This window comes from Falco cherrug, chromosome 11, assembly GCF_023634085.1.
Source record: "Falco cherrug isolate bFalChe1 chromosome 11, bFalChe1.pri, whole genome shotgun sequence".
NCBI lineage: Eukaryota > Metazoa > Chordata > Aves > Falconiformes > Falconidae > Falco > Falco cherrug.
Genome location: NC_073707.1, coordinates 4,724,049 through 4,747,592, shown reverse-complemented (window position 1 = coordinate 4,747,592; position 23,544 = coordinate 4,724,049). Strand labels below are relative to the sequence as shown.

The 23,544-nt window shown below is 47.0% G+C and overlaps 1 protein-coding gene across 4 annotated transcripts; it reads right to left on the bottom strand.

Annotated features, from left to right (window-relative positions):
* Positions 1 to 6,842: 6,842 nt before the first annotated feature.
* On the bottom strand, positions 6,843 to 23,321 carry PPP1R7 (protein phosphatase 1 regulatory subunit 7). Of its 4 annotated transcripts, none has more exons than XM_055723267.1 (11): positions 23,180 to 23,321; positions 22,251 to 22,328; positions 21,961 to 22,083; positions 17,717 to 17,772; positions 16,708 to 16,773; positions 15,953 to 16,083; positions 14,908 to 15,070; positions 11,347 to 11,463; positions 10,273 to 10,377; positions 9,235 to 9,321; positions 6,843 to 7,229 (listed from the first exon to the last, which is right to left on the bottom strand). In XM_055723267.1, exons 4-11 carry the CDS (start codon positions 17,747 to 17,749, stop codon positions 7,053 to 7,055), a joined length of 879 nt encoding a protein of 292 aa, XP_055579242.1. In that variant the 5' UTR covers positions 17,750 to 17,772; positions 21,961 to 22,083; positions 22,251 to 22,328; positions 23,180 to 23,321; the 3' UTR covers positions 6,843 to 7,052. The 4 variants fall into 4 exon arrangements, with proteins under 4 accessions (XP_055579242.1, XP_055579241.1, XP_055579240.1 ...); XM_055723266.1 differs by lacking the exon at positions 23,180 to 23,321 and adding an exon at positions 23,044 to 23,173; XM_055723265.1 differs by lacking the exon at positions 22,251 to 22,328 and having other exon boundaries at positions 23,044 to 23,292.
* Between the last annotated feature and the right edge of the window lie 223 nt (positions 23,322 to 23,544).

Below are 23,544 nucleotides of genomic sequence, written 5' to 3'. Positions count from 1 at the left end.
TTGGAGCGTCATGAATATTATTTATACTGGTGTGTTGATATCCAAGGCAGCCCTTGCTCAACTGGGTTTAGTAAAGTCTGAGGAGTTGCAGCTTGTGTGCTCTGCTGCGGCAGCGCACTTGCTCAGGCGGGACTTGTGCAGCATGTGGCTGGGCCGAGGGCGGAGGTGAGAGCAGCGCTGGGCAGTGGGACAGCTGTGCCCTCCTCGTGGGGAGGCACCGACCTGCTTAACCCAGGGAGGTGGTGCTGGGGATGCTGCCCGTAGGGGAGGAGCGGGAGGCACCAGCTGTGGTTCCTCTTGCTCACCTCCTCCACAACCAGGGCCTCTCGCCTGCTCTCTGTGCCTGGTGCCCACCAGCTGGGGCCAAGCTGCTGCTCTCCAGCAGGCAAAGCTTGGCTCAGGGGCTGCCACACTGGCGGGTCACCGTAGCTCTTCCCCTCCCTCCCTGCCGGAGCTCCAGCTGTGGTTCCATCCAGCGCGGGCGGGTGCGGCTGTACCTTTGCTTGCCCCAAGAGGCGAGCAGGGCTGCGGCTGCGCTTGGGGGCACTGCCCTGCAGCCGCTGGGCACAGCTCAGGGACGCTCGGCCTCTAATGCGCTGCCCGCCAGGGCGCCTGTGCAGCGCTGGGGTTCCCTTGCGAACAAACACCCGGCACCTGCTGCGTCCTTCCCTGCCTTTAGCAAGAGCCGCCCCCCCAGCCCGTGTGCCAGCCTGGCTGGCACGGCTCGCCTGCTGGCCCGTGGCTCCAGGCTGGCCCGAGGAGGGGCCGGTCACCGCGCCATGGGCCGCAGGGCGCGTGTGGTGCTCAGCCGCCGGCAAACTGCTCAGTTTCCCAGTCTCTGCCTGCTACCAGATCTGTGACGCTGGCTTTGCTGCTTGTCTCCCATCTCTCCAAAAGGACCTGAACCACAGGAAAAGGGAGCCAGTGTTTGCACTAGTGCAAGCTGTTGCATCTCCTTACAGGACGGCCTGCTGGCTCACCTGTGCCTCTGCACAAGTTTAAAGCAAAAAAGGCATTAAAGGAGGCAGCTGAGGAGCTGCTGCAGCCCACGTTGTTGTCAAGCCATGGTGTCCTTGGCCAGGTGCTGTTCATGCTTCACCTTGACCTCCATGCACTCAGGAATGTCAGGTACCAGCCGTGCAACCACACGTCCAGTAGAGAAAGCCACATGCTGGAAGTGAGCGGGAACGTGCAGCTTGGCCGAGGTGGCAGGTCCTCGCCCCCCCACCCCAGCGCTGTGTCCTGGGCCGCCCTGCGGGGGTGGGCAGTGGGTACCTCGGACATGAACATGACGATGAAACCCAAGCGTATGGCCAGCAGCTGCCAATAAATCAAGGTCAAGTTGTCATCCCAGTCCCTAAACACTGTATCTGGGGGAGCAAATGCAGCTGTTGCTGCCTCTGCCTGCCCCGGGGTGGGTGTCACAGCGGTGGGAGCTCCGGTCACAGCTGCCAGCCCAGCATGCTGGAACGCAGCAAAACCAGACCTTGACCAGCCTCAGCCGGGACCAGGGCGCTGCAGGCAGCCTGGCCCAGGGGGGCTTTCTCCTTTGCAGAAGTGCCTTCCTCCAGCGCCAGCGAGCTTTTGCTCCAGCCCTGGGTCAGGCCGGGTCAGCAGCCCCCCCCCCCCCCCTCCCCGTGCTACCCTGCACACAGGCACATTCAGCAGGTGCTCAGCCCTGGGACGAGTGAGGACCCCAAGGGCAGGTGGGCATCCTGGACGTGGCTAAATGCTGCTGTGCTGAAAACAGTTGCTGTGGCAGAAAAAAGCAAACACAAGCCTAAGCAAGCAAGGAGAGGAGCCAGATGAGGCAGAAGGGGGCTCCCACCTGCACATGGTGTTGCTCTGCAGGACAAAGTCCCATGGCACATGTGCCAAGGTGAAGTTCACACAGCCACGCAGGCTGCTGTCATGGGTGTACTTGTAGTACACGTGGGGCAGGAAATCAGAGATGAAGGAGATGAGGAAGGCCTGGGAGCAGGGAGATGTGCTGCAGCAGATCCTGCAGGCAGGGGATGCCTCATCCCCGCTGGCTGGACCTGCTCCGTGTCCTGTGCTCCTGAGGTGGCTTTCCGCCTCTCATGCCCTCAGTCTGAGAAACCGGACACGTGCGCCACTTGGTCTTAGACAGCAGCTTCCTGCTGATGGCATTGTGTCCTGCCCTCACGCCTCCATTAAACCCAAGCAGGGCCACACACGCTGGGAGGGGTGATGGCTTCCCACCTCCCGTGGCAGAGCTCTGGTGGGCCCACCCCAGGCACGCAGCTCCGCTCCTCACCCAGTGTCCTACATTGGCCAAACACATTTTTCTCCCCTAATTCCCCTACTCTGCTTGCAGCCCTCTGACTACCTGCCTGCCGTCCCAGCGTGTTGCTGGTGATGGCCAGGTGCGTGATGGTCTCCAGGATGGAGAACCAGATACTGATGCCCTGCACCCACTTGGCCACAGGCCACCAGTAATCACAGATGAACTGGTGGGCATCCAGGCGGATGTCCACCCTGTTACTGAGCACAGAGGATGGAGGGTGGTGAGCAGGCCCAGCAAGCAAAGCAGGTCCCGGAGGACCTCCAGCCACCTCTTACCAAAGCCACAAACTGAAAGTACCCTGAGCCGGAGAGGAGGACAATGACCGCTGCCTGGCAGAAGATAACAGAGACCATGAACGTCACCACCGTGGCAATCTGCAAACACAGCATGTGGGGTATGAGCAGCTGGTGCCGGGCAGGAAAACTCCACCCTTAACCCAGGGCACTACAAGTGCCAGGAAAACGCCAGGGCAGGCTACCGAGCCTGGGTGCAGCAGGTTGCAGGCTGAGCTGGCAGAGAGCCACCGGTGCCACCAGAGGCCAGGGGTACCCGTCTTCATCCTCAGCTTAACCCATGCTCTCTTACCCCACACTGATCCCATCCCACCATGTCCTGCTGCCCCAGGACAGACGCTGGGCAGATGCTGCTCCAGCTCCCACAATCTCGCCATCGTTACGATGACCATTGAACAGCCGTAATCTGGTGGAGCCAGCTGCATTTGGGGAAATACAGCTCCTCTGCCCCCATTCCAGGTTTTATATTGTCACAAGAGCCATGGCCATGAACTGGGACTGCGGCCACTCCTGGGGAAGAGGGGAAAAGGTGTCAGGGGCACCTGGTAGCTTTGGTCCATGCTGTTTGGGGAGGTGCTGCAGAGAGCCAAATCCCACCTCGATGTCCTCAAACTTGGAGCAGTCCCAGTGGTGAGTCAGAGACGTATTGCTCCACTTCCAGAGCAGCACTGCCCACAGGGACATGAAGAAGCTGAAGAAGGTGATCAAAGAGCTGTCCCACCTGTGGGCAGAGTGGGGCTGAGGGACTGGCGGGAGACCAGGCAGGGCAACAGGGGCTTTGCACAGCTGCTGTGATGAATGCCAAGTCCTCAGTGTCCCTGAACCATGGGGCAGGTGGAGAGGGAAGGTGGAAGGGGCCGCTGGGATCCTTCACTAGGGAGGGAGGGGTGGGAAGATGGGTGGGAGAGGAAGTCCCAGAGCATCAGGGGCCAAGGCCAAGGAGCTAAATGTGCTTGGACCATGAAGAGGTGTAAAGGTGCCATGAAGAGCTTGAGCTTCTGAATGTTGCACCACTCAAAATATGCCCATCTGAGCTCCTTGAGAAGGCCAAGTCCTTCCTGAGGAGGTGGCCCTGTGCCCATGCTGTGAATCCCACCAGGGATCTGATGAACCACATGAGGCAGCCAGCAAGAGACCCGCATGACAAGATGAAATGGCACCTGGGATTGCAACAAAGGCAAAGTTAGTCCTGCTGGGAGGAGGTGCTGGGGGCCTGGGAAACCAGAATTGTGCTGGGGAATTGGGGCAGACCGCACATCCACCACCTGCTTCTCCCGGGCTGGGCAGAGAGTGGGAAGCGCCACCCCACTGCTCCAACCCACCAGCCTTGGGGACCCGACCCAACCTGCCCTGGGGAACAGCCGGCTTGTGTCGGACGGGTATAGCCTGGGCGGGGAGGAGGAAGAGGGATGGAAAACAGGTTTGCACGCGAGCACCTTCCTCAGAGCAGCCTGGGGGAGGCCCTGCCTTTGTTTCAGCTGCAGATGGACACCTGAGTGGCCCTGACCAGACAGGGTTCAGCGGAGCTCAGGGCCACACGCGGAACAAACCACAGAGAGGCAGCACGGGGCAGTGGGTCCCCCCTGCACCCCAGAGGGTCTGGTGCCTGGCCGAGGCACGAGAGCCAGGGAAGCTTTAAGCGCCATGCTCACCTGCTCACTTCACTTGCAAGGGAAACGTTTCTGCTGGTTTCTGCAGCTTTGGGGAGGGAAGAGGGAAACCCCAACTCTGTTTGGCCCTCCAGCAGCCCAGGGAACAGGGTGGGCACGCAGCAGTTGATGGCCCCTTGGCGGCTGGGATGCTCCTCTCCCCTGGGAGAGCTCATGGAGCCCTGGGGGGAATCAGGGCAACTCATCCCACCAGGCACACACCCCTGTGGCAGGATGAGGGGAATCACCCTGGTTTAGGGGCACGGCAGGGGTGCAGCTCCTCCCAGCCAAGCCTGGCATCACCCCACCCCTTCCAGCAGCTCCTGTGGCATCACCATGTGTGGCAGAACCACGCCAGGTGAGCAAGAGGAACGCAGACCACGAAGGGAACCTCCAGAAGCTTTCACAGGGCCACGCTGTCCTGCTTAACACTACCAGTCTCTTGCTGAAGAAGGGATTCACCCCACTCTTTCAAAGGTTCAAATCCACGTCAGATCAGAATGAATCAAAATACCACCAAAAGCAAATTTTCAAACACCCCTCCCATTTTTTTCTTGTTTTAGGTCTCTATCGTTTGACAGGGCAGCAACACAGAACACAGCTCCCATGGGCCGTGGCCCAGTGAAACCTTTGAGGTTGACATGACCAGCATGTCTGCTAACACCAAGGCCCTGTCACTATTGGCTCCGGTCCAATCCCTGACAGAGGGAAGGGATCTGCTACCTTAAAAAACAACCAGAATTTGCATTTTTTTGCCTGAGAAGTTGAAACTTGCACATGCCTTGAGCAGCTTTCATAATTAAAATATATGTTTCATCACCACATTCCTCTGCAAGCGCTATGGACCACGTCGGAAATGTCTCCCAGCTACCTCACAGGTTCACTGAACAGAAAATTCCTAAAGGCTGGCATGCATAGAAATCTCCCCCTGTCTGCTGGCAACACGCCCTCTTAACTCTTCTCCCTGCCAGCAGACACAACACCAGCCACACCGGTGTGGCCAGGGCAGCCCCTCTGTGCCCGGGCTGATGGCACGGCTGTCAGACCAGCACGGCGGCAGAGGGCTGATGCTCCCAGGGAGGTTTTCCAGCTGCTGCAGGTGCGACCTTCAATCGCCTGGGTCAACCACGAGTACAGAGGGACAGCAACGCTGCATCACGGTGTTTAGGGGAAGCAGGACACGATTCACATTGTTTCCTGAGGGCAAACACCGTCTGTAACAAAGCGCCACCAGAACCTGACCTTGCTGACCAGTTGCATTAATGCATTTAATGTATTAATAGCAGTTGTATTAATTTAGTGTTATACATACATAACAAGCAAACAACTATGCTAAGACAATGCTGAACGCATTGGCCGCAGAAGAGTCCTGACCAATTCCTCAATACCGCAAGAGGCTGGATTCACAAGAGTGCCTGAGGAGTCCCACCGCAAACAGCCCCCCTCGGGCAGGCACTGACAGCTGGAAGACACGGCTATCACTCCGCAGAGATCAAATATCCAATGAGACATACGTAGAGCAGGGGAACAAGCAGCAGCTTTCACTACACCACAGCAGTTCGCCGTCTCCTCCCCCACCAGTGCAAAGCCCTTCCAGGCCCCTTACAGAGGGCAGAGCCTCCCTCCCCTCCGGATCACGCTGCCAAACCGCAGTCCTCGCACGCGGCCCCGCACGCAGGTGGGCTTTATAGGGAGCTTCCACCAAGGGAACCTCAATGGCATTTGTCAGATGAACATGGACACGTTCGAAGTCATCCTAAATCAACGGCTCCCTCTAGAGTAGGCCCAACATTTTCACATAAAAATCAGAACATCCACTGAGCCTTTCAGCTTCACCTCGGGCAGTGATATTATTATGACCACGGAGGAGCTCAGGCATATCCAGCCAGCACTCCCCTGCTCCAGAAGTGGCCTCAGCTTCAGCCCAGGAAGGAGGTACTTTAGTCTGACAAATCCTGGGAAATCAGGAGGCAAAGGAAGCTACAACCTACCCATAGAGAACTGTAAGCATAAACTAGACCCCTCACCTCTTCAGCTGGAGCCCACAGCCCCTCAGACCTTACCCCTTTTAACCCCTTTTCTAGCTCCCACCTCGGTCTGCAGCACCACATTTACACACGGAAGCCCAACCACCAGTGGCTCCGTGAAGGCCATTAGCTTACCCAGGTACATACATCCCCACACTGCTTTCGTACCTCGAGGTATTTGTCCTCATTCCTCTAATGAGCCTGTTGCTGTGTTTAAAAAAAAATCAACTAAACACTTGCTACGGAAAAGCTAACCTTCCTGCCGCCCCCCCCTTCCCCTGCCAGGGGTTGCACAAGCAGGTATTTAGCACTGACCTACACGTGATAACCTGGATGGGCATCTTTGTTGGATTCTTCCCACAGAAACACTGTCACTGTCCTTTCACATTTTAACAGACTACTGTTAAGCCTGGATTCAGCAGCAATGTTTGCAAGGACATTACTAACTTAAAGGTGTGTCCGAGAGTCAATAAAAGTCAGCAAATGCCTCCAAGTGGCTTCAGCCTGTTGCTAACACTTTCTGGGAAAACCTTGCCCATAAATAACAGATGCAAGCACAAGGAAGTCTCTTGTGTTAAGATTTAATAATAATAACAACAACAACATTTCAAAAACAATGAGTGCATTGTACACAAGATCTGGTATTCAGTGCTTTTTATTGACTATTTGCCCTGCGAGTGTCAGTGTACTGAAGACCTGGGGAGTGGTAAGTGGATAAAAAACCCAGCTGGGACATTTCTTCAAGGAGCGGGAGAGAGGGAGGGCAGCAGGAGGTTCAGAATCGAACAAACGTGGCATCGATCTGCCGGACAGTGGGGAGGGCCAGCATTATTTTGCGCCGGTACTGGGGATCCTTCTGCAAGGGGTTGCGTTCCAGATATACGGTTTCCAAGTTTTTCGCTCCTTTCAGCTCATCCAGGTCACTCCAGCTCTCGACAAGATTATCGTTCATCTGCAGAGCACATACAGGCACGCTCACACAAACAAGATACTTCCAAGCCAAGCCTGGTTAGCAGGAACCTAGCCACGCCGATACTGCTCAGGAGGATTACTCCTACCCAGGGGCAGCAATGCTTCACGCGCATGCAAGACAACCCTGGCTATATGATCCTTCTCCCCCTGGAGCCTCAGAATGTGCTTTCCCGTCTCACACTCCAGGCCTTGCTAATCCATCTTCACTTCCCACAACAGGTTTTCTCTGCCCCGCCTCAACAACTGTTCTTCCTCACATCAGGCACCCACAGTAAACTGAAAACTGTGCACCCTGTTTGCTGTGTGGCAGGTAAGTGGCTCTATTTTTTCCTGCTGCCTCCTTCCAGCTAGTTCAGTCAAAGAAAACTGCTTCATCATTGGGACCAGTGTTCCAGCTGAAGACTGCTTTGTAGTTAAGACCCTGGACTAAGATTCTGAAGAACACCTGCTAGCCTTTTCATTCTGCTACAGCTCATCACAACACTGCTTCAGCAAAGTCACTTGACCCTAAGAAGTCCCAGTCCCTCCACAGGGGAGGTGGTACTGGGAAAGTTAGATTTCCATGGTATACAGGATTTGAAATTCTGCTTCCTTAAGGTGTCAAAGGACTTTGTCATGTGACTTCATCTCCACAGTCAGTGAAAAAAATATAGATTAGTAGATGCAACACTTTTTCTCAAAGAAAATTCTGCCTTGCTCTCATCAAAAAGCACATAACTTTTTTTTTTTTTCTCAACACAGCGCAAAAAGAGCTAGGAGGGCATTTTCTGCGTTCTGCTAATGGATCTTGGCCAATGCTCTGCCTTGAGAAAGGACTCTTTTAGTTTGCAAAAACAGTAGCACATTTAAGTCCAATGAGGTTAGGATCTTCCCTTTACTTTCTGTAAAACAAGCGAAACCAGCTGTGCAATGCCGCCTTCCATAAGCAGAGCAACAGTAAAGAGGACGACTGGAGGAAATTGCAAAGGATCACAAAAGGTCCCATGCCAGCCACATTGCACTGTCTCATTCTTACCCCCCAAAAGATGTCACGTTAAATGGGCTTCTCTGCTCCTGCTATTTAAAGACACCCTTATGGAACAGGCACGGCCAGATCAGCACTAGCTGTCTAAGTCACACTGCAAGATGAGGAAAATTGTCCAAACAGCCTCAAATACAGGCTCTAGCTTAGCATCATTTGCCGTTGCCTTTCACTACTTTTATCTCAGCCTCTGCCCCAGAGTTCAAATAACAGAACTCCAAGTGACCGACATGAAGCAGCACAACTCTTATTCTCAGCCTTGACATGCAGAAACTCTACAAGAGCTAAAGCACACACCAGCTCAAGAACATCTGCTGCTTCTTCCCCCAAATGAGCAGATTTGTAAACAGCTCCCAAACGTGGCAGGGTACTGATGTTTTAGGAGGGGTGTCTCTGCTTATTTCCTGACAAGACTTATGAATGACAAAGGGCTTAACTGTTTAGGGTGCCAGAAAGAAACCCAAGCAACCCTGAACAGTTATCTCCCTCACAGGAATGGAAGTAAACCATTTTGATGGTTTCATTTTCTTCGTATTTATGATGACGTGAATGTATTTACTCTGCTCTGAGCAGGTGTTGTGCAGTGGGGAGACAATATCAGCTTCCCCCGTTACATCGTTACGCTCACTTAGAGAAAGAGGAGATCTGCAAAAATAGGACACAGTCAGGCTGTTTCATAGCCATCACACACGAAGGCAGGGCCTCTTTCCTAGACGGAGACAGGCTCATTACCTCCAAGCAAAGCCCTGCAAAGAATTTTTTAAGCTCAACTCTTTCCTTAAGGGAAACCATCATATACTCTATCCATGTAGGCTGTCAAGATCTTCAAGTTGGTCACCAGTAGAAGAGATACTCTACGACATACACGTACACCCACCCACGGCCCCCCACACTGCTCCCCATCAGAAGGGTTTCTTTCACCATTGTACGGACATCTCAGGGAACAGCTCCATCCTGCACTTACCCAGAATTCCTGCAGCTCCGTTAGATGACCGATATTTTCAATCTTCTTGATTCTGTTGGATGCAATATCCAGCATTGTGAGTTTGTTCTAGACAAGCAAACACAAAAACATTAGACCGGATTTCTTTTCATCTTCTCTGTCCCACTTTTTTCAGGTCTAGAGTTTGAAACTGTCAGAAGCAAAGACACACTATTGCCAGCTGCTTACAGGCAGCACAAGAACTCTCACTGTCTAAATATAGCAAGGAAGACTTTTAAATTAAGCTGGGTTACTGATCTCCCAGCAGCCATGTGACGAAAGTGAAAGCAGTTACTGGCCAGATGGCAACTGCCAGCCAAGGAGTCCTGAACAGCAGCTTTGCTCACAGTACATTAAGAAGAGAAATCCATTAGAAATCAGATCACAAGCATCTTCTTTAGCAGCAGAGTTGGAAGAAACTTTTTGCAGCAGGAAACTCAACAATTTTAGAGAAAGGGGGTTTTTTTCTGCCTTGCACACAGCCAACTAAGTTCCAGATTGTCTCTGCTCTCTAACAATGCCATCTACTGCTGGGTGAGAGTGAAAACACTACAAGCTTCTGTGAAATCAATCCTAACCAGTAATCTAGAAATGCATACTGACACAGGCAAGCCACATGACACAGCTTGTTTCTCTTATTCTCCCACGTCCAGTTGTCCTATTGAAAAGAACTCACGATTATCTACAAACTGCTGCCCAAAAGGCTGCAGCAGAGGCAGCCAGCTGCCGCCATCAGTCTTTCCATTGCTGATCACCCAAGGATGCTGTATTAACCACATCTTGTGCTTCCCCTTTCCCAGGTCATGAACAGTTCTGCTCCAGAAGATCTGGAGAAGCTTCACTCATGCAAGATACTTTAGCCTAAGAAACACTTAAAATCTTTGTGGTCTTTTCAAGAGATTCAGGACCTCATATGTAGCTGGGGAAGCTAAAGAACAAAAACTTCCAGAAAAGCACAGCCGCTAACAGGAGCAGTTTACTGCCACAGTTCTGTCACACAGTTTGCAAAAGCCTGCTCACATTGTTCTCCAGTCCCTCGATGACTTCGATGCCATTGTGGCTAAGGTACAACTCACGCAAATTCACCAAGCTCTGCAGCCCCTCAATCTTGGTCAGACGGTTATTCTGAAAGTGTAAGAGCAATTTAAGTCCACACTAAACAAGCCAAAACACAAGTGAGTCAGTGGAAAAAAAGCATTTCTCTGAAGTATGGATGGGAAGAGGAACCAGTCTGCTTGGGTCTCCATTGATCTCACAAGCTCAGCTCATTTAATCTCTGTACCACTGATGCACAAGGAAGTTCCACGAGAGCCTAAAACTAAGTTTAGAAGGAATGGACTGACCTTCCCATCAAAAGTTGTAGCCTGAAAGTTTTACGTTTGGTGTCTTCAGAAACAACAGGCCCACACATTAATAGCATTCATTTTGTAGGTCTTTTTAACGGTATGTTCAAAAGGGAAGTTATAACACTTCAATCCCAATACACTCTGATGTATGTAATTCTTTATGTCCTGTAGCATAATGATGCATAGAGATACTACAACACATAGCAAGTTCACCCTTCCAGCCAACGGCTGCAAGAGGTACTACGACATACTAGCACTGTCACAGGGATGAGAAGACTCAACGAAAGGAATGAGTTGAGTATGTTTTACTTCACCTTTCAAAAAGGCAGAACGTTTCCATAAGGTCATTAAGGACAGATTTCATTTAGCACAGGCTTGTTTACAGTTCTTCCCTCCTCAGGAAGAAGGCAGTGACGTTGAGCCCACTGCCATTATGACTTCCCTGGCATAATTCATTTGGTGTTATTGCAATATATTAGCAAACAGTATTTGACGAAGGAAATGGGAGATAACATTCTTTTCCTGTTCTTCCATAAAAATCAAACATTTGTATTATCATTTTATCACTGTCAGTCTCATTTAATATGAAAGGATGAGAAAAGTAACACAAAGTTATTACACTTTCTTCCAGTACAAGAGTTCAACTCAAACACCAGACCTGCTGATTCAGAAAAGCTTATCATAAATTACAAGACTGTTCATGTAACCAAGGCTGTTCAAAATGTTACAGTACAAGTAGAATCAATACCTGTATACTGAGCACAGTCAAGTTTGTCAGCGCATCCAAGTTCTGGAGCTTGGTGATTTTATTCTTTCCAAGGAACAGACTGTCAAGATTAGCCAAGGCATCTATGTTTTCAATTGCCTGGAAAAAGACCAAAGGAGACAGTGTTATTACTGTGATTTGGAACTCCAGCCTGTACATGTGGTTGGCATTTCATAGCCTTGGCCCAGGGAGCTGCACTCCTGAGAAACAAAAGCCTGCCAGTTCCACAGCACAAAGCGCACACAAGGCAGGGCCTCCCTCATGACCCTAGAGCAGAGAAAGTGCAGGACTTTGCGCAGTGACAGTGAACCTCAGTCCGTGTGACAGCTGGCTTGTGGCACTACTATTCACTGATTTTCAGCAAGGGTCATACTGCTTTGTCCCAGCTGTTGCCTCCACTGTCTGGGCAGCAAAAGCAGAGAATGAAAAGGCTCAAAAAGCACCGCAAGTAACGTTCCCTGGGCCACGAGGGGCAGGAAATACCCTTTTGTGAAGCAAGAGCAATCTGTCACTAGTGAACGGAAAGAAAGCCTGGGAGAAGAAAATACAATTTGCAAATTTAGTCCTGACCATCAGTGACTGCATAATACAGTCAGAGGCAAGGTCTTCAGATTCTCTGCACAACAGCTTCTATCATAAGCACGGCTAACTGTCTCATGGGTGTATGTGATAGTATATTTAACTACCAGCTACACATTCATGCTACTGTCAGAACATACACACACCAATTTAAGTGATATACATGTTTCAAATATACATGCTACTATCTTAAATTTACATCCTACTGGCAGAACATATACTACACTATACCAGTTTAAGTCCTAAGGTCACCCTTCAGTGGGAGAAAATTAGGATCTCTGTGAGGCATGAGGAGAAGGGACACCAGAAAGGAGAACAAAAGGGGGAAAGAGTATTGGGCTTTTCAGAAGGAAAGAAAACCATTTTTTTTTCAGGGGAAAGCCTCTTAATTAAAAAAAAAAAAGTGCTGTTAAAAGAATTTTAAAAATAGACTTCAGCTCACAGAAGAGCAGTAATATGGATATAGATACACACATAACTGTGCATCTTAATACACACAGAGCTTGTGACACCTCTGCTTTTCCACACCCTTCTTGCCTGGCAGAGTTTCAGAGACTAATAGTACTGGTGAGACAGGCCACGGAGTCCTAGCACTGATGACATTACTCAGTGTGTGTGCACACACGTTTACCTGTGCACGTATAAAGGAAGGACAAGGAAGATGGACACAAAACACACACATTACTCTATCCCACAATTGCCAATAGATTCAGCATAAGGTGTTTATCAGATCTGGATTCACCCTCCTTCCAGCCTGTGGACTTACCCCTGTTTTGACCTTGCAAGAAAATGATAGATTTGCTGCTCATTGGTAGCTCTCCCAGCCCTGAGGAGGAAATACTTGTGACTCTGAGGATACTGAGAAGAAACAGTCAGGGGAAAAAAAAAAAAGAAAAAAAAAAAAAAAAAGACTGCTTAAAGCTATAAAAAAAGCCACATTTAAGTTAAGAGTATCAAACAGATGGACATGAGGGGGAAAAAACCTAAGGAACAAATAAAAAAGTGCTTGCCTTATAGTAACCTCAGTCCAACTTTGGAAAAAAAAGCATGAAATGTATCAGCTCAAGCATGAAGTTCTGCTTCCCCATTATTCAGATGAGAGGAACAGAACTATAAATGCTTAGTAAGTCATGATGGACTTCAGGGCAAGTGCACTCTGAAAGGTTAGAGTCTGCAACAAAATGACTAAGACAGCATTACTGCAGAAGCTTTAATACATATGAGTGGAGTGTATCAGGCATCTCAGGGCCAAGAACGCTGCCCATAGGCTTCTACCCTAAAGAATTAAGGATATGCCCACCTGTAAAGCACATGGCCAGGTCACCCTACCAACAGAGAACTACTAAAAGAGTCTAGATGCCCCCAAATAACATGAGATGTATTTCTTCATGCCTAGCCTAGGCACAGGTTACTCACTCAAATAAAGCAATTAGAAGCTTAGAGCAGTGCTGTTTGAAGAAGCCAGAACAGAATTAACAAATAAACAGAAAAAATGCTAAAAATAATTTAAAAAGCTTGTGTTACCCATACACTGATAACTTCAGGATTTTTGGTTATTTTGTTTTGTTAACATGCTCAGGCTCAACAAGAAAACATACATAAAGTAAATCTAACCCAACTGTTTAAAATATATTCTTTGGCTTGACAACATTGGTGGCAACGTACCACCAGTATGCACCAACTCGGAAATCTAGCTGCTTTTTTTTTTTTTTTTCCCCAGAAGGTAACGATGCTTAGATATGGAATACAGTAGTTTTGCTTCACCCAGCTTTTGAAAGGTAAGGATCAGTGTGCTTAGCCTGTTATGTTTCTGAAAAAAGCAAAGTGCATCTCTAACTCCTGTTGCCCCGACATATGCAAACTCATAAGATTCCTAATCACTCATCTGATCTGGCTGACGTTCTCACACTTTAGATTTATTCCTCCTATGTAATTTTGTTTCCAAAGTAAAAAATCCTCTGGATGGAAAAAAAATTCAGTCTAGTTTAGCTTTAGGAGCAAAATAAAGTTTTTCCAGTTCATAAAAGCAGCACACATTTCTGCCTTAAAAGGTTTACAATAACTGAAGTTTCCTTCTTTTCTAGAAAAAGCAGTGTGCTTCCACAAGGCTTGAAATACAGACAGCTATTTTTCTAATTTGCTCTTTCAGCATAACAAGTAATTTTTCAGAGACTGTAAATGGGGAGTGACAGCTTCGACAATTTTTAGATTGAAATGCACTCACCCATTACAAGTATTTTCTAAAGTACACATAATTTAAAAAGCTTCTAAAAAAATCAGTAGTTTACTTTTTATGCTGCAGGTCTTTTGTGTCATCTGTTTCACCAGTTCTCTTAAACTGGGCAAAACGCAGAAAAGCGTACTTTAACGGTAGGAGGCGCTACTCAGAATTGCTTCCCTTTAAGTGGCAGATTTATCACCTAAATAGAAAAAGTCACAAACTGCACAATAAAGAAAAAGTAATCTGCAGTACACTACCAGGTTTTTGAGGCATTTCAGAGCACAGCCTCAAGAAAAAATTTTTTCTGAGTGAGACTGATTGTTGTAGCAGGCTATCCATTACACATACAAATCAAACTAAAACCTGCTGAATGCAAACTTAATTCTATCAACACAATGCCAGCCTCTAGGAAGGTAAGAGAAAACAGTAATTGCTGGATTTGATAGGCTTGGCTCTCTAGCAGGAGCAAAGAGTCATCTGCAAAAGGCAGCACACAGGGGATGCATGAGTTCATTAAAGAGAGAAATGCATAAATAGCAATTCAGTAGCCAGGCACCACATGCATACATTAATTAAAGGATCCAGCATGCACAGCAATAAGCAATTACACATTAAATAACTGGAACAGTTCTTTTTAGAATAACATTGAAGGTAAATGTCAACAAAGTGCACTGTCAGAGAAGGCTAATCACAAGCCAAAGAGCTTAAAATTCTCCAGCTAACATTCTGTACATCAAACCTACCCGAATTCGATTGGATCCCAACTCTAACATCTGTAGCATCTGCAAGTTGCTCAGATTCTCAATTTTGCTGATTTTGTTGTTGACAAGGAATAGTTTTTTAAGTTGAGTAAGCCGATCTAGTCCCTCAATGTGTCGCAGAACATTAAAGGAGATGTCCAGGATCCTGAGGTAAAGCAAAACAAAGGTCTCTTCAGTCCATCAGGCACGGATGATTCTGGAACAGGCACTTGTAAATTAGTGGACTTCACTATCTGCAGATCAAGCACTTTGCTAGGCCTTGAAGCTAGTCACAAGTGGGGTTTTTTTGATCAGAAATTACAACAAATATAACTTCCAAAATACCTTTATAGTGTGTCTGGGCCAGGGGAGCGAGGCAGTAAAAAAATAACAACTATCACAGGCAGAAGATAGCCATCATTTTGCCCAGTCATAGAACTGCCACTGTGAGAGGAAGCCAATCTTCAATATTGCATGTTCTTTGGGAAAGATACAAGCCTACAAGATCTACCTCTGACAGGACAATGTCAAGGCCTCCCATAAGGACGACTGTGGGAAGCAGGTCAGTCCTCCTGGCCCCAGCGGGAAGAGTTCTGTAACATACCTCCAGAGTGATCAGACAAGTGCCAGAAACTGGGAAGAGCACTACTCCTTTCCTAACACCCTCCAAAAAAAGTCCTAATGTCACCTGAAATCTCTTGGCATTTTTTGCAGGAATAAAAATCTCTTATACGGAGCTCTCACTGCCAAGAGCAAGGGGTGCCTGAGCGCTTCCACACCTGCACAGAATCTGCAGCTATCATTCTCGCTGCCTTATACAGCACATGTACCATTTCCAGCTGACTGCCCCTGGTGAGCTTTGGGATAATGAAACTAGTTTACTGCACAGGTTAAATATCAATGGAGAACTGACACTACCCTCTCACAGAGCACCCAAACGAATCATAAGAAAGGCCTAGGTGATAAATACAGTAATAAGTACAGTGTGATAAACTCAGTGAGTGGTAAACCACCCTCAACCTAAGCCTGGTGATTCCCCTGGACTCACTCAAGTTCCACCAGGGACTCCAAGTTCTCGATCTTCCGAATTTGATTGTCATAGAGATCTAGTTCCCGCAAGGTGTGCAATTGCTCCAGGTTCTCAATGCACTTAATCAAATTCTGACGGAGGCATAGAGTCTAACGGTTGGGGAAAAGTTTGAAAACAAACAGGAAAATAGATACGAATGAGAGCATGCAATGCCTTCTGGCATACTGACAATAATGTTGGGCTTTCCCCCCCCACCAGTGAGTTTTATGGGGTTTTGTTTGTTTGTGGATTGGGGTATTTTTTTTAATAGAATCTTTTATTTCAACTCTACGTAAGGAAATCTTTTTACCACAAACATGGTCAGACAGCAACTCAAAGAAGCTATGTAATTCTTGGAAATACTCAAGAGCTTGACTGGAGAAGGTCCAAAGCAACATGCTTTAGCTGGACCTGCTTTGAGCAGGAGTTTACTAGAGACCTCCAGAGGTCCTTTCCGACTTACGTTATTCTACATTAAGCCTGCTGCACAAGTCAGAATGTATCTCTTAGAATGAGCCCTGATGAGTTGTCACTCATCCATTTCCAAAACCAGCTTGCAAAACCCCAGGATTTATTACTACTTGACAAATGTGTAAACACTACCTGCTTCCATTAAACATGAAGTGAACTCATTTGTATCTCAGCCAAAAAGGGACTCATGTATCTTTCCTCTTACAGGTTAGATATGCAAAATCTCCATCCAAGAGGCATTCTCTATTCCTTAGAACTGTTACCTTCACTTTCTTGAGCACCTCAAATCCTTCAATCTTCCCAATTCGGAAATGATTCAAGTCAACATCCTGAAAGACAAATGGAGGGACTCGGCAATTGTTTCAAAACACTCTTCAAAGACCAACCTGGTACTGTGTTCTAAGGAAAATTACTCTTACAAAATGTGTAGCTCATTAAAACTTTCCTTCAAAGAGCTTCTGAAAATTGGGTTTGGCACATGATTTTACCACCACAGGTGAAGCACGTGGCCTAAGCTTGTTAACTAACTGCAAATACAGTGTGTGCCAAAAGGCAACAGCCCTTTCCTGAGTCTGAGCATTGTTTTGCCAAAATTAGAAATCTTTTGCAGTAAATTCTGAATTTTCTAAGACAAATTCTGTTGCTAAGCTCAAATGAAGTGTTGCATAAAATTCTCTCACTCACTTTTCTCGGGCTTACCTGGAACACACCTTGCTATTTCCAGTTCCAGGCCTCAGATGAACAGGAACCACTGATAATTCAAATAATCTGGTGGTTCTGTGAACGTTAACTTTGCACTGGCAATCAGCCGATACACTTCACATCTGTGCTGTCTAGCCCCAGATGTTCCAATTTTGCAGGTCAAAGAGAAAGACAGCACTTCACCCAAGCTCAAAAACTCTCCAGCTAACAGGCTGATGACGCCACCAAGGCTGGTTAAGTAGCTGTGCCTATTACAAATCATGGGTCCAACAGGAGCAACCTGTTCATTAAATATATTCTCACAAAAGCTTGTAGCGTGTCAATAATGCTTGCAGCATAGCCCTACTTTCAGTGCCTCCACGTTTAATTTAAAATTCTAAATTACTAACAATGTTTCAGCTACGGATCATGAATAAAACACTTCTAAAGGCTCTCAATCAATTCTGAGGAAAACCATGGTAGCCAGCACCTTCAGAAGAATTCAGTCTTTTAATCAGGTCTCAATACTTGCCTTTGCCTACCTGTTCTTCCTGCTGTATAAAGCCCGTAATGACAAAAATCTGCCTTTACCTCGGCTTCTGGGTCCAGGCTAATTGTCTCCATGTCCACTGGTGTCTCTGCTTCCCCTGCAGGAGAAGCAAATACATTATAAACTTTTGCTACAAAGAGGGCAAATGCTGCTTGGAAGCAGCAGCACATGAGATACACAGATATTCGACTGCATTAAAAATATACCTCACCTATTTGGCTTTCATTGTGACAGGCAGTTGTGAAAAAAAGTTTTTTTAATGACAGAATTTCACGTTTAGATGCAAAAGATGGAAAGAACAGCATCTTCCCCAGCCTGCCTCTGTGGCTGCTGAGTAACACTAGCTTAGGACTGATCTGGGCAGGATTCCTTTTTTTTTTTTTTAAGACTTAGGGCCATCTTCCCTCCAAAGATGCACCATTCAGAGTGTCTGTGCTCCTCTGAACCTAATACAACACTACCAAGAAGGAATCTAAACTGTCTAGAAATAGTGCCAGGAATGGCCAAGCAATCTCAGTAACCCCACCCTTCGGCATTTCTTCCATAAATTCTGCCAGTTTATGTCAGTCGTGTACCTTTTTGCGTGGACCTCCCTTCTTTTGTTTGAATGAACTCACTAATATGCTAGAAAATGTTGTTTATCACACTGCGTACATTTTCCTGGGAAATGCCTTCATGGCTCTGGAAGACTGCCCAACATTTGCTGTGCTTCTATCACAGCACAAGAGGGAGTGAAGTTTACTGGATAAATTCATGCTGAATAATTCAAACCCAACTCCCATTTGTTGAAGACTGTGGGCTGGTTGCATCAATTTCAAAAGAAAGTCTAATTTGACTTTGCAAAAAGACATACAACATGCAAACCCTTTCTACTTCATCTGTGTAGCTTCTGTACTACCAAAAAACCAAGGAACTTTAATTACAGTCAAGTCCCAAAGGCTTTGCATTAACTCCTGCATTACTGTATGCAAGCTCATTCCATTAACTGAGAAGTAATAGCTATTTTTATAGCCCAGCACGGTTACAACATCCTTGTAAATGCCAAATGCCCCCTATACTTAACGAGTATTTCTCCTACTCATGCTTGGCATTGTAAGTAGTATTGCCAGGATGAACAACACAAGCATTACCATTTTTCATATTGCCAAACTCCAAGGTTTCAAAAACTCCACACACCACCATTTACCTTGCTGTATTTGGGCTACTGCTCTTGCCTGGGCATTCAAACAGGAAAGAGCACTAACTGAACTGACTTACGGAAGTCAAGACTGAGAAGTAATCCTCTGTCCCTCATCTTTTAATATTTTTTTATAGCATAAAGTAGCAGGGAGCATAAATTACATTTTGGGGATGCAAAATGAGCTGGTAGGCTTGGTGACACTGAATGGCGGTACAGAAATGCCACCGGAACACGCATACATATGCCTGTCAGCATTTTAGCAGTGGGCAATGCTTGAATTGTCTTATTTTTCTTCCAGATAAGAAGCTATGCACTTCAGTAGGGGAGAAGAATACCCTACTCTGCTGCTACCGAGGCTGTACCTCCTTGGACCTATTTCTAGGGTGCAAAGGCTGCCAGTACAAAGCGCTCCAAGCCAAACAAGCACCCTAGCTGAATTTACAGCCGACAGGAACACAGCCCAGGTTTGGAACAACAGTTATTTGAGATATCGCATAAAACCTCCAAACCCCCAAGCTGTACTTGCAGTAACTTAGTGCTTATAGTGAAGGAACTTCTCCTTTTGAGACTTTAAAGTTGTCCAGCAACAAGTAAAGCCAGTCATGCACTCAGTAAAGAAAACACTCTTCAACAAAAAATTCTTCAACTTTGTTTGGCTAGCAGGTTTCTCTATAAAATGATGCATTTAATCACAGCACCCATTACAGACCATTCATACACATTTGGTTTTGGCAATGTGTTAAGTACTCTGTTTTGGGATCTGTCAAAGGGTAACCCCTCATATCTTTGCAATACGGCTTCGAGTGACCAGTCCTGGTAGAGTCAGCATGGGAAAGAAGTGCTCAAGTCTGAAGGTGCAAAACCAAATCACGTAGGATATGTATATGGAATTCACTGAAACAGAAGCAATTTAAAACTGTACAGAGGCACTAGCATTTATGTAATAAGGCCAACTCTCATGAAGTTTATGTAACTGTGTATAAAACACTGTCCATATAGCAGCCTGAGTGAGGTGTATACCAACAACACTGGTAAGTATTGGTACAAGAACATTAAAGTACATTTTCTCTCAAAGAAGAGAAACTAAAATAGTTCTAGAAAATTTACAGTCCTATTGTCAACCAACATTTTATTTTTTAACCAAGTGTACATAAACACCGTTACCTGACCCTTCTACAATCACTTTACAAACAGAACTGCAATTTTACTTGCATACATTAAGTATGCAAACAGCACTTCAGTCCACAATTTTTAGAGCAGCAGGTTTCTCAAGGGGAAAAAAACACTACTCTGGCAGCGAAGTTACTTAAGTGAATTTCTGTGTAACCCATGCCTGCAAGCTACACAGCTTCGCAGATGTAGGGAAAAAATACAACATTCAGGAACCACAAATTCCACAATATGAAACAGTAGTTACTGCGTTACATAAGTTCACAGTACCACAAGCATTTAAAGCAACTAAAAGCCTAACGACACTTTTTAACTGCATTTGCATGAAAAATATTATAAATAGCTAAGTTATAAGCTTTCTAAACAGAGGCGCTATTCCTCAGAGAATTAGCTAAATGATGAATTTGAAATTTCAACTGCTTGAGCTTTTTCTATTTATGATCTCCTATGAAGAATGTGGAAAACTCCATTTTCCTTTCAGCTGAGAAACTCAAAGCTGGCTGTGGAAACTCAAACGTTCCAAAAATCACTCCTCCGCTTGGTTTCTGCCCTAGTAGGAGTTTCCTGAATCCTAACAGGACGGAAGAAGTAGCAATACAGTCATTACATTATCCAGTGTAATCCATCAACCAAATCTGAATATGTATTTCTTGCTTCAATTGATGTACCTTTATTCCAGTGAAGGCATTTTCTCTAATATTATAATTCCCAGGGGAACAACATACAAAATATAACCTTAAACACATAACTAAATTACATAAGTTGAATGAACATTTAATGTTACACATATGCATAGGAAAACTGTGACTGACTGACCTGCATGGTTATATTAATCATAGAGTGCTCAGGATGTAGTTTACGAGGTGTTCTCTTATACTTCTACAGACATCACCACAGCATATTTTTTTTTAAATTAATTTATAGGGGTTTTTTGCAATCAACAATGAACTAGACCTAGATAGAGTTCATTTAGTTAAGAGATGAGATTTTAAATTCTTCTAATTTACTAGTTTGGAAGACACTTTTGCAAATTCTGAAGGGCCAGGCTAAGATTAGGAGGGATCTGCAGCAGATGCACAGTCAAAAAGGATTAAAATTTGCTGCAGAAAGTTTGCTGCAGTATTTCACTTCCATTTCAGACGAATAATCATCACATGAACATCTCTATCAGAAGGATGCTGTTATATCTCAGGTTGTTAGCTGGCAACAAAAGCCCAGATCATACTGCCATACTGGGTCTTCAGAAATGGATTTGCTCTGACAAATTCTATACAAGCTACTGAAAAGCAAACCCTTCCAAACATGCACAGGCTTAAAAGAATCTGTCAGCCCTTCTACTCAATGTTCTAATACAAATAGTAAAAAGAGTAGCAAAAGTTTAAAGTCAAGAGGATTCAGACAGATACAATTTTGACGCATCTAAGAATTTTAAAATTAAAAAAATAAAATTGAGAGCTTTTTTCAGTCTATCTAGAAATAGTTGTCTTCGCCTTCCACAGGAATCTGCCAACCCTTTAGCTGAAAAACTACATATGCTAAAGCAGAATGATGAAAAGCTGCTTTTGTTTATTTCTAATGAACATTTCCAGCACCTTGCCACAGAAAGTTACTATGTTTCTGCTGAAAAAGTATGAATAAAGATACTCTGCATTAAATATTTCAAAGAGAAATGTAGATGGATAAATAAATAAGAAAAAGCCTAAAGGTCTAATATCAGTGGTTCCATAAAAAGGCGGCAGCTTTATTTTAGCAATAACAACACTACCATTTATTCATTTTTAAAGAAGATTACTCTAGGGCAGATTCACATTGTTAACTAATATTGATACAACTACCACGTAGCCACAAGAAACACAAAGGGCTGATACATATACATTACTGTACACACCAGTAAGACAACACTTCCCAATGCAAACATTTAGGTTGGCAAGCTACCTGCGGAGTTCTCGCCGTTCTGCTCATCTCTCAGGCTCTGCTGACTGAGGTCCGTTACTAAGCGAACTGCTTGCTTCTTCCCTTCTTCGTCTCCCGACTCCTCCGATTCAATCCGCTTATCAACTGTGTAAGATACATAATAGCAGAATTAGGTGATTTTCAGCAATGAGGTAGGGGGAAGAAGCAGCAAGTAGATATAATAACCAGGATTCACATAAACCACTATGCAGTTAGTAGAAATCCTAAATTAGCTAAATGAAAGGTTTAGTCTTAAATAAAAGGCCTCTTACCCCTTGTTTCTACTTTGATTTTGGATGCACTTTTTCCTCCCCTCACATCTTCCTAAAACCAACAATCTGGGAAGAAGACTGGAGGAAAAAGGAAATTTCTTAGATCAATGAAGTGCAATTCCAAAGACTACGGAGATGGAATTAGAACTATTACATTTTAAAAGCTTTTAGAAAAAAAAAATATCAGTATAATGCAGAATAGTACCAACGACACAAAGAAGTGAAGGCATAAAAAAGAAAAAAATCCCTGCAGATAAAAGCAACAGTCTCCCAGCACAACCTGCAAGATCCCTTCACTATTTACCCAGCCACAACTATGATTGCCATGATTGCCACCCTGACCCTGGGGACCTGAAGCGCCTCACTCCTCCTCACCCCCCCCCCCCCAGTATTTGCTTTCGTTTCACGGGGCGACTGAGAAAAAGCACCGCCATGCTGGGGGCTTCTTTCTCAGTGCCTTTGGCTTTACATCACAACCATGTTCAGAAACCCCCTTCTTCCACCTCTCGCGCGTGGAGCCCCCGGGGAGGGGGCAAGCACCACGCCACACCCCAGGTAACGCGCACGTCGCCCCAGGGCTCGGGCGGCGCGGCCCGGCCCGGCGGCAGCCAGGCCCCGGCTCCCCGGGCAGACGTCCTCGGGGTGGGCATCTGGGGGCCGCCTGGCCGCGGAAGGCCCACAAGCCCTACTGCGCGCAGCTGGCAGCCACCCCGCAGAGTAGCATTGCCCAAGAGGCGAGCCGTCCCGACCCCCTCAGCGGCCGCGGCCGTGCCGGCCCCCACCGGGCTCTCACCCTCCATCATCTCCTGTGGTCCCTCTCCGCTCTCCGCCGCCATATTGCTTCTCCTCCCACCGCCCCCTTCCGGAAACCTCCTCAGCCGCCGCCACCAATCAGAAGGCAGCCCTGGCGGCGCGCCACAGCCAATCACCTCTGCAGGTGATGTGCCCGGGGGCGGGGCAGCGCCCCGGCCGCAGCCTCCTGCGCGGCCCGCCGGGAGCTGTAGTTCTTGGCGGGGAGGCGGGAAGCGGCCAGAGCGCCAGGCGCTCACTCCTCGCTAGCGCCGCGGGCCTGAGACGTTACGAGCCGCTTTCGACCTCGCCGTTCCGCCTGCAGATTCTTCGGAGGATGGGGGGGATAGCTGCCATCAGGCGGAGGAGATGTAGCCTTCCACCGCTGGAGCGGGGAGCCCGGCCGGGGCGGCCTGGGGCCGGCGGCCCGAAGCAGGGCACTGCTGGCGGCAGTGGGGCAAGGGGAGGCCGGAGGGCGCCGCGGGGCTGACTCCGGATCAGTTTT